Source organism: Leptidea sinapis, chromosome 23 (genome assembly GCF_905404315.1).
Source record: "Leptidea sinapis chromosome 23, ilLepSina1.1, whole genome shotgun sequence".
Taxonomy (NCBI): domain Eukaryota; kingdom Metazoa; phylum Arthropoda; class Insecta; order Lepidoptera; family Pieridae; genus Leptidea; species Leptidea sinapis.
In genome coordinates this window covers 1,745,811-1,757,588 of record NC_066287.1, presented here as the reverse complement: position 1 = coordinate 1,757,588, position 11,778 = coordinate 1,745,811, and the positions used below count along the sequence as shown (strand labels likewise).

The 11,778-nt window shown below is 35.0% G+C and overlaps 1 protein-coding gene across 1 annotated transcript in view; it reads right to left on the bottom strand.

Annotated features, from left to right (window-relative positions):
- Window positions 1-7,124: 7,124 nt before the first annotated feature.
- LOC126971429 (homeobox protein invected-like) overlaps window positions 7,125-11,778 on the bottom strand; it is a 93,882-nt gene continuing 89,228 nt past the window's right edge. The window contains exon 4 of the mRNA XM_050817748.1: window positions 7,125-7,961. Coding sequence (XP_050673705.1) covers window positions 7,888-7,961 — 74 coding nt within the window. The 3' untranslated portion in view covers window positions 7,125-7,887. The remainder of the gene's footprint in view (window positions 7,962-11,778) is intronic.

The following is an 11,778-nucleotide window of genomic DNA, read 5'->3' as shown; positions in this document are numbered from 1 at the left end:
ATTTCCTTACCTTTAACCTTGCAAGCTGAGGTCCGGAAAATGCTGTTCTTGGTCTCTTCTCGTCAGAGGTAGGTCCATCCCCGGGTGGCTTTTTGGGTTTTCGAGTCCGTGGACCTGCAGTAATAAAACTGACATTCAGCCTTTACATGGCTCGTAAATATCAATATTGAGTGGAAGAGTAGAGAATGTAATCTGGTAAACTACTACCCATTCGAAAAGTAGGTATGCCTGAGAAGAACGCTTTCAAGAAACTAATCGTACAATAAAACTCATTTTATTGCCTGAGAGTGGTCGTGTCATTACCAATCTGTGGTACCATTAAGAAAGTCTCTGAAGCAGAACTCTGTTTATTAGGCAGAGTTTTTGTTCAGTTGTGTTTCAACCACAGACATAGATCCAAGTAGATAACGCAAATCCCTCCGTCTGTATGAAAACCAAGCATGCCCTTTTTTGTACCTACTGTGACGTCGTTAAAAATGCCAGTGCATCGAGCCTAACGTTTAGCCACTCACCTCATCATTAGTTGACGTTTTCAGTACATCAATAGTCGGTATTGCTTATAACTAAAATCGGCAATGTATTATCATAATAAAAATAATAATAAAAAATTAAATAAAAGCGTCAAAGGAAGAGTATTGCTCCTCTTTTTGTCCTCTTTTTGACACGCAAAGTACATACACTCGCGGCATCTATTTGGATCCATGTCTATGGTTTCAACCACGCTTTGAATACAACGCTACGTAATGACAAAGTGTTCAGTGAAAAACTGTCCAAATAATGTTATAGTAACCTTTACCACACAATATTTTTTTTATATTTTCTGGGATTATGTTGTAAAAGCATATTATATATACATTGCCCCACAAAAGACTTACATACTTGACTTAACCGAGTAGTAGGCATAACAAGTTTACGTTTGTTCCATTCTGATGAATATCCCATTCAGCGGACGATGCAATATCTTAACCAATTCATTAATTATTAACAGCGGTTAAAATTGATCAAAATATTGCACCGACTGCCTGAAGGGCGTTTTGTCCTCTCCAACCAACGCAGCATTTTGATTCTTCGGCTCCACACAATAAGCTATATTTTAACATGAATCAGCAATCAGAGAATCTTCTCGTTAAGGCACTTGTCACACACAAACCGACTAACTATCCACTATTTTCTCACTCCTGAAACGTGCAGCAGATATAGATCCCGTGTAAATGAAAGAGATACACATATTGGTAGCTGTAATTGGTCGCTGACTGTTCACACTTCAGCAATCGCTCCACAAATTTGTGCTGTGCTGTCAAAGATATAGTAAATTACCCTTAGATAATTTATACGTCTTGATAGAGCCTCTTGCTGCTAGACAACCGATGAAAACAGGCCAGGCTTATTACTTTAGTGTGCGTGACAATCTACGTATTAAACTTGCGATTTGTCACTTTGTGTTTGTCTCTAACTTAACTGTCGACCTCAATTTTTTTTCGACGTTTTCACAACAATCACAGTCTATCTATACGTATAAATGATCTGAGGTTATACCATACACTTAGAATATACTAGCATATATACAATCTGACAGCCCGACAATTCGTGACCAATTCTGATTTGTCAAATGTGTGCGTTACCTAGTCTAATATTTAAAGTACTACGGATCTAATTCCAAGCGTTGCTGACTATTTACGACTTGTCAATCAAAATCGGTTATCGTAACAATTAGATTAGCTTGATGTTGTGTCTACGTTAGTAAACTATAAGTATAAGTAATTCCCAGCATTCATTTTCTACTACAGCGTGAGTAACACTCGCTATAGCCCAACTACAAAACTATCGGAACTACACTGACTTCTGGTCGCTAATTCGTTCATACGTTCACCACGAGTGTATTCCGATAGTTTTAATGATGGGCTGAATGTTATACGTTTCTTGAGCGAGGAAACAATTAATACCATTGACGTACAAGAAGCAACTACACTCAAAGTTACACTCAAAAATTGTCTGAAACAAAACTCTATCTAAGCGTCTATTAGGCAGAGTACAGTTGTATATCGACCGCGCTTTGAATAAAACGGCACGCAATGTAAACAAGTATTCATTGAAAAGCTATCCAAATAACAGCACGTTCAAACTTAAAAGGAAGGAGTGTAGTATTTCAGTTATCATCATCAGCCGGAAGAGGTCTACTGCTGGAAAAAGGCCTCCTCTAAAGATCTCCACGACGATCGGTCTCATCCGTACATCTTGTGGCCTACTAACGTCGTCCGTGTGTGCATGTGCCCTGTCCACTGCCACTTGAGTTTCGCAATCATTTGTCCTATGTCATTGACATTGGTTCTCCTACGGATCTCACTATTTCGGATTCGATCTCGCAGGGAAACTCCGAGTATAGCCCTCTCCATTGCCCTCTGAGCGACCATGAGCTTTCTCATCAGGCCCATAGTTAGCGACCACGTCTGGATGAAAACCTTTGTCTTCAGCCACTGCGGTATTTGGGGTGAGAAGATTTTACGGAGCTTCCCGAACGCTGCCCATCCGAGTTGGATTCGACGAGTGAACTCTTTCGCAAAATTGGTCTTGCCTAACTGGAATGTTTGTCCAAGGTAGACCACTCGTCAACAATTTCGAGAGCACAGTCCCCAATTGTTACAGAAGTAGGTACGACATGGACATTTGACATGATCTTCGTCTTGTCGATGATCATTTTGAAACCTACTCCTATGGAAGCTGTATTGAAGCCATCGAGCATATGGCTCAAGGTTTCCATGGTCTCGGCCATGAATACGATATCGTCTGAGAATCGAAGGTGAGTGATGTATTCGCCGTTGATATTGATGCCCAGCCCAGATTCCAGTCCAAAACTAAAAGACATCTTCCAATGCAGCTGTAAACAGCTTCGGCGATATGACATCGCCTTATCTAACGCCCCGCTGCAGTCGGATAGGCTTCGAGATCTGATTTCAGGTAAGTGCTCCTTTAAAATTACTACATTTCAATTAAAATAGCTAAAACAAAATGTTCTTGCATCGTGTTCGCATCCAAGCTTCTAATGAGCATATACAATAAACTTTGAACATTACTGCCACGAAATAAGGTGTTAATTTGAATGATTTTTTTAATGTTATCTGTATAAGTTAATGTTTAAGTATATACAACGCGTTTTGACGACCGTTTAATAGGGAGTCTAGTTATTTATTGTACGTCAATGATAGTAAATCGCTTTCTCGCTAATGCAAATGGTGGGATAAGTGCCTTAAGCTTAAACCCCTCACATTGAAACAGGGATGGGCCGCCATATTGGTGATGTCATAGTGGCGGCAGGTCCAACTTGCAAATTGACAACTATCTGATGACGTCACTCAAACATCAATAACATATTTGCTTCCACGTTCCAATGCGGGGATGAATCTTTCCATTTAAAATTACAAGAAACAGTGAAAGAAAACCATAGATGCAAAAGTTTGACAGAACTACCAGTTGGAGGCTCCTTGGCACAAAATGCTGGCTAGATTATTGGTACCACAACGGCGCCTTTTTCTGCCTTAAAGCAGTAATGTGTAAGCATTATTGTGTTACGGTCTGAAGGGCGCCGTAGCTAGTGAAAAGTTCTGGGCGAGTGAGAATTAACATTTTATGTCTCAAGGTGACGAGCGCAATAATTATAGTACCGCTGAGAAATTTTAGGTCTCGTCCCTTATATTTAATAAAAAAAAGAAAACTCATTGATCTTAGCCCAGTACACTAATAATACCGATATATTCGCAATGCAAACAATTCATTCAACCAACAAAGGTGAGTGGTCGCGTTATACTGAATGCCCATTGGTCAGATAATTTAGACAACATATCGGAAGCAAGCTAATGTATTTATATGGGATTTATTATCCTTTTAAAGTGCCTAAAAACTCTTAAGTTAGGCATCTATTAATTGATTCATAACTTACTTTTTTTATTATATTTGTTATTTTTAAGTTAATTTATTTTATTAACAGTTTCTTATTTTTAAGTGAAGCTGAATTAAATACACAAATTTAATTTGTACCAAAATTCATGCATGATGCAAGACTCGAACCCGTTCCTGACCGAGGAACGAGTAAATGACGAACCTAATATTGAATTACATTAGGCACCAATAACAGTGACAAATTATAATCTTAAACGTAACTCATTACGCATTACAAAACCATCTAAGGTATAGCCTACGGCGATATCAACTCGATCATTTTCTAGTTTCGATTACTTAATACATAATGTATTATTTTCACTACATTTTAATTTTCTATACTTAAATATTCTTTGCAATACACATACTCTAATTAAATTGTGTCTGGGTTCAAATCTATAGATTTCTTTCACTTTTATCAAAACATTAAAAGCCATTTACCTACTTATCAAAACAATATTCTAATGATAAAAATATATGGTGACTAAAAATAAAAATAAAATATGGAATTGTCTGATTTATTTGGATCGAAGATGAAAGAGGTTAAGAGTGTTAAAAGAGTCCGCCATCTTTGTGACGTCACTTTAAAACTAACCAATCAAAAGTAGAATTCACAGTTATCTGGTGAATTTAGTAGGTTTTTTTTAATTGTTTGAATTTGTTTTTTTTTTTTTCAAATAATGTCACTTTAGTGACTAGAAAATCGTATTATGTACCATAGAGAACGTGAAATGTAAGAATTTTCGGTTTGTGTAATTATTCACCATATTTTTTATGACTCATAAAAATAAGCATGCAGAACACACACATATAAACAAACATTTAAAGTAAACACACACATATATACAAATTTAACTTGTACCAAAATTTATGGACGATGCGGGATTCAAACCCGCGCCTCTCGGGTTCCGCCCGAGCGCTCTTAACAACTGAGCCAACCGTCCGATTGATACATCGATCGTAAATCTTAGTATGTGTTGTTCAACTCTCATGTGGTGGCTCTATCAACAGGATCTAAATTAATGTTGAAAACCTGCTCAACCCCAACAATTCAATAGCAAACAACTTTCCTTGCACCGCTTCTTCTCTCTCAGAGCGCCATTTGTTACGAAGCGGTCGAAATATCTAGTATATTAGAAATGACATCAAAAAGAATTCTAAAGGAATCAATTTTAAGAAAATAAATGCCCTTTTATGCCTTTTAAGACAGTAATATTTCAAACCGGCCTACATTTTCAGGCTCTACATAGCGCAGATCCGGCCACGTATTATGGAGTATTGCAGTCTCAACCTATCTCTGGTCTGGCGCAACCCATTATCAGCTCGAACTTATTGACCGTCCATAAATTTTGGTACAAATTTAATTTGTATACTAATCCCAGACGTGAGGGTATCACTAAAAAAATAACAAACTATTTAAACACACACAGTCGAAGCTGGGTAAGTGAAAACTGGATAAGTGAGAGAACTTTCACAAGTTTGACGCGTCTTTGTGAATCGTGGCGCCTAGATAGATATTAATGTGGAGCCTTTTTCTGCCATGAAGCAATAATGTGTAAGCATTACTGTGTTTCGGTCTGTAGGGCGACGTAGCTAGTGAAATTACTGGGCAAATGAGACGTAAGACCAAATGTCTCAAGGTGACGAGCGAATCAAGAATCCTGAGTGGCACTGCATATAATGGACAGGGCGTATCAATAACCATCAGCTGAACATCCTGCTCATGTAATCCCTTATTGTCATAAAAATATATATCTATATGAGTGTGACAGTGCAGGAAACCTTTTATAGAGAAAATATTTTATAACTTTGTATCTATATAACTTTGCTTGACTATCATTGATACCTCAATTTGTAAAAAGGAATCTCAGAAAAAAATAATTAACTTAAAAAAACATATATAAAAAAAGTTTGTATGCACCTACGCAAGCAAGAAGTAATAGGTACGTCTTTGTCCTAACAAAGTTATCAATCCTTAAAAATTCCAATAAAGAAGGTATTAAATGGAACTAATGAAAATATTATTATAACGCATAATTTAGTTACACAAATGTTTATTTAATTCTCGTCCCTCGGTTGTGGTTTAGTAGACATATGAGTTACAAGAGTCTTGGTAGCTGAAGTATGATACAAATGGACTAGTTGACCAGCTAACGTCAGGGTGTCGAATTTGCATGACGTCATGCGCGCGCATCGTACAAGTTCAGCCTGATGATTTTAACCTAACGCGCCAAAAGAAGAATAACCTCAAAAATTTATAGACAAATGTGTTATTATTGCATTATTATGATTGTTACATTTTCACTCCATAAAAAGAGTAACTATTCTCAAACTTTCGTAAATTAAAGTGAGAAGTTATTTACGAGCAAGAATAATATTCGGCTTCCTTGAATTCTTTCTTATCCAGGTTCGACTGTGCAATTATACCTACATATTGTGAACACAAAAACATGACAGCTACTGAAAACACAAATTGCATTCTAAAAGCATATAACTTAGATAATTTATACGTCTGGATTGAGTCTCTTGCTGCTAAACAACCCATTAAAATAGGCCAGTTTTATTACTTTAGTGTGCGTCACAAGCTACGTCTTACACTCGATATATACGTCACTTATTGATAGTGTACGTGCATTGCTCAAAATAGAGGTTGTACACCTCAAATTTTTTCGACATCTTCTCAACTGTCACAGTCTATCTATTAGACGTATAAATAATCTTAGGCATATTAAACAGAAAAATGCATATATAACGTCTAAATATTTTTACGTTCCAGTTTCAAACGTGGATGTCGACGCCGATTTCATAACATTTCTTTGATGACATTTTTCATTAGATACTCTAAACATTTGCGGCCAAATAAATAAATTTCGCATTATGTTATACCTAAGAATAAACCAAGAATATGCAAAATTTTAACAAATAGACATTTTGTTTATTCGGACGTATAACGTTTCCCGCGTTTATTTGCAAGGCTGCTTGACATTCGGAAATCTTCAGAATTATCTTTGTATTAACAGTGTTGTCAGCAATATAGTCAACATTTTGCATATTCTTGGTTTATTATCAGGTACAACTATATTCTGAGTTTATTTGTTAAGCCGCTAAATTATAATGTTAATATTTTATTTTTTTAAATCCTACAGATTTTATTTATTTTTATTTCCAAAGTAAATAATACTTATGTCGCTTTAAGATAAGAGAAGATATGAGAAGGACAGAAGCGACTCCATTTGAACGCTCTATTATACTTGACAAAAAATATAGTAATATAGTGTAAATTTTTATGTCCCTAAAAGGGAAAGTTACCTGTCAACTGTTATAAAAAGCCTTACACTAAGGCTGACATCTATAGAGCATACTTAGACCTTGCTCAGATTTTACTTACTTTTAACTTAGCTGAGTGTAAGTAAGCTTTGGTTTCGTTTTTATACTTGCCTGTTCTTTAAGAATTAAAAATTGTTATTGTAAATGTATGTCGCTGTATTGTTAAGGTGTTCAAAAATAACTTTCCAAAATTTTTTATTGTAAATTTTTATTCATTTCATACCTTTGTTATTATTTCATATTTCTACATTTACATCTCCTACATTTTACATCATTTTTGTTTAACTCTTCATTTCTTTAATTTTATTATGTTTAATTGTTCAACTTTGTTATTCTTTTCGCACTATTGTAAACCTATAAAGACATGTGATATTGTACTACCCCTTGTGTACTTGCTAAAATTTTAATTATAAAATGATGTGGTGTTGGTGTAACTATCTAAATAAATAATAAAAAATAAATTTCACTACCATGTCAATAAATCGTATAAATAGAGAATAATGTCTCTTTACAAGTTTTTCAAAGCATGGATCCGGATTTTAATTTAACGGCTATTACCAGTTAAAACCAGTTTATATCTACTATTTCGTTCAGAATCGTTATAGGAGTGGCTAATAATATATTTTTTTATATTTTCACGTCATATATATACTTAATGGTAAAACAAACCTCCCAAGCCATTTCTGGATACTTACTTCGACCTGAAACAAAAGAAATAATAATTAATATATTGATAAAAATTATTCAAGTACTTGTATTTGTTTGATGTGATTACTAATGAATGAAATGAAATGTTGTTGCACTTTTTACTGAAATATTTTATATTTAAAACTGCTTTTTAGCTCTGAACATGATTCATGTATATTATAAGCAGCACCTTAACCACACGTTAAAAACCCGTTTTTCGTTAGAATAGCTTTCAAATATCTAGGCAAAACTAGACTTTACCACTGATATTTTTGATTTTCAGATAAAACAACTACACAATCAAAATATCTCTGGACCTTCCTGGAACGTGAAAACCCCTCCTGTTCCCCTTTCACCCCCTCGCGCTCGTCCTGTTGCGTCATTACGGTTTGCAGTTTCATTATCGTTACATGTCATGATATTTTTGTTCTATGTCACTATAAATAGTTCCAATAATATATTATATAAAAGATAAATAAATACTTTTTGTACTTAACCTAGATTCATTCATTGATTTTCCATCATTATAATGATAATAATAATGAGCGTCAGGCATTTATTGTTGATATCACCGTTCCGTGTGATGATAACGTTGTGAAAGCTGAAATAGACAAATTGTCGAAGTACCTAGACTTAGCACACGAGGTTACTGACATGTGGGAAGTTGATTCAACAATAATTGTCCCAATAGTCGTTTCCGTTAACGGTCTCATAGCAAAGAGCCTCGACCATCATCTCAAGAGGCTCTCACTTAATAACTGGATAAAGGGTCAGTTACAGAAAGCAGCTGTTTTGGGAACGGCACGCATCGTGCGGAAGTTCCTCAGTCTGTCGCCCTAACCACCGGCGGAATTGTCGTGAACCAACGCTGGCGGAACTCTATTTTTTATATTTATATTTGTAATATTGTTTTTTATAAATATGTTATATATATAAATGTAGAAATTAAGATGAAATTGTAATAAAGCGAATAATACTGATAATAATCAGCATTACAACATAACACCTTTACATCAATCTATAATAGTGAATAAATAAATAATAGTTTATATATTAATTTTATAATTTCGTTATTATTATCCTAGTGATGCTTGTTTTGCACACCGTACAAAGCGACAATGTGACGTCATAACGTGAGGTCCAGAGATAATGTAACCGGGTTGTATTCTGTATTTGTCACTTTAGTTAAATCTAGAGACTACGACTAGAGAAACTAATTTGGGATTGAAAACTGTTATGTACGTTGATATTGTTGGATGCGCGTGCGATTCAACATATTGCGACACACTTGGTAAACGTCATGAAGCTACATCAGTTCTTAAAGGGCCTGATATGGGAAGAAGAACTGATGAGAAACTCACAGCTCATCTTTTGAATCATATAACAACTAAGCCTTATTAAAATTATATTATACAATTTTAGATAGGCCGTGCAGAACTAGAATAGAACCATGCATCATTATCCTCTGTATAATCTACTATATTTCTCTATTATATCTATTTATTCTATCTATTCTTATGAGAAAGCTCATGGTCGCTCAGAGGCCAATGGAGAGGGCTATGCTCGGAGATCCGTAGGAGAACCAAAGTTACCGATATAGTCATTTGGACTGCGATTGCGAAACTGAAGTAGCAGTGGGCAGGGCACATAGTTCGACGGATAGCTGGCCATTGGGGCAGTAAAGTCCTCGAATGGCGACCACGTACCGGAAGACGCAGTGTTGGTAGAACCCCCACAAGATGGACCGATGATCTGGTTAAGATCGCCGGAATACGTGGGATGAGGGTAGCGCAGGATCGATCGTCATGGAAATCTTTGGGAGAGGCCTTTGTCCAGCAATTGACGTCTTCCAGCTGATGATGATTATGATGACGATATTATATCTAGTATTTCTTGAATTTGTGCTTTGTGAGCCCTAGCCCCAAAGCAAGACCTATGAAGGAGCCCTTAACTCTAGCTAACTTATTAAACGGCAGCTTATACAATATACATACATACAAAACCTGCTCTTGGGTATTTACCCAATATATAAGCGACCTCTAACTGAAAGCATTAACCTTCCGAATTCGAATGACTCACGCTAATCATTCGATCTTATAACCAATAACCTATAATTAACCAACTTTTAAAACTCCAGTAAGTCTGTGATTAACACAAAATGGAACCGGTCCGACATCATAATGTCGTATAATGTCTTAATTAATCTGTGGGTGGTCTGTGACGTCATTTGATTTACAACTCGACTCGTACAATAAAAACTGGTTAAGAGCGGTTTCGACTCCTCCGCCGATGGTTCGCTACAATAATTTAATTATCCTTCGCAAATCGTATTACCTCAAAATAAACAACTAATCTCACAATTACGCACAAAAATGTCTGAAGCAAAACTCTGCCAACGCGTCTATTAGATAGAGTTTTCGTTCAGTTGTGCTTCGACCGCGCTTTAATTACAACGCCACGCAATGACAGTGTTCAGTGAAAAACTGTCCAAACAACAGCTTATCCAAACTTAAAAGAAATGGATTGTCGTATTTCAGGTAAGTGCCCCTTTAAATTAAAAAATTGTGTATCTAACTTGACGTTTTTAATCGTTTTATCTAGTAATTTATTGGTTCTAATGTGTCAGGTGCTACACGTACCCCAAAACCAAAACGCAAGCAATTTTGGGTATGGAATGACGGTATCGAAAGCTATTTATTTTAAAAACTATGTATTTCTGAATAGCCAGAGTATTTAATACCTTAGAAATGTTCTTATTTCTTCACGTAGTGGTGTAAGTAATTTAATATGACTGTATAAAAATTGGTACTCATTAAAATATTTATATTTATTTTAAAATTTTATTATATTTCTTCCGAGATATATCGTTTGCGAATGGTGGTTCATTGCCGCACCGGAATTTATTAGTTAAATTTTTATATAACCCGAAATAACATTTACAAGATTCTTTTATATGGACATATAAATGATAGGTACGAGAAGACGATCCAATAAATCCAAAATAATGTCAAGCGTCATAACAAAATGCAAACATTATGGGATTTGTTTTATAGCCCTATTCCGCAAGAGACAAATCAAGAACTGTGTAAACAAATATTAGATAAAAACAATAAAACCGTTCAAAACCGGTTTAATCAACAAAACCTTTCAAATGAACTTTAATAGCCAAAATTTTTTTTTTTTAAAGAACACCGAAATAACCATTCTATATGTATTTAATCATTAAATAGTTAAAATTTATAAATTATCGGATTCGAAAAAATATAAATATTATAATATGTATTTAAATTTATCTATAACAAAAAGTATTTACTTCCGTTTATCACAATACAGTCATTTAAAATTTTATACTTAATTTACATTTTCGTCGCAATGTTAAGTTTTAATAAAGTCATAAAAGTCGTAATATAAAGATTTATGTATTTAATCTGCATACTGGACTATATAACCGTGATTTTATTCCACAATATATTATTGAATATATTATGTGTGCGTTCTTGATCTAAAATGCAAAAAGGCATTTATTTTTTCAAAATTGATTCCTTTAGAATTCTTTTTGATGTCACTTCTAACATTACAACCGTTATATCAACAAAGATTACCGATTATTATTACAATTAATTATTTATGGTGTATGTGGATGATGCAGCTACTGTACTCAAGAACTTTTGTATTAATTAACATTTACTTTTTTGACTTACTCGTGTAAGACATTGACTATTTGACGTTTGAGTGTGTCTGTTGCATCATTTTACATTTTACATCCTCCTCCCTGCGTCGTAATCCTCAGTACTGAGGGTCGTGACCACCCCTCTGTATCACTTTCTCACG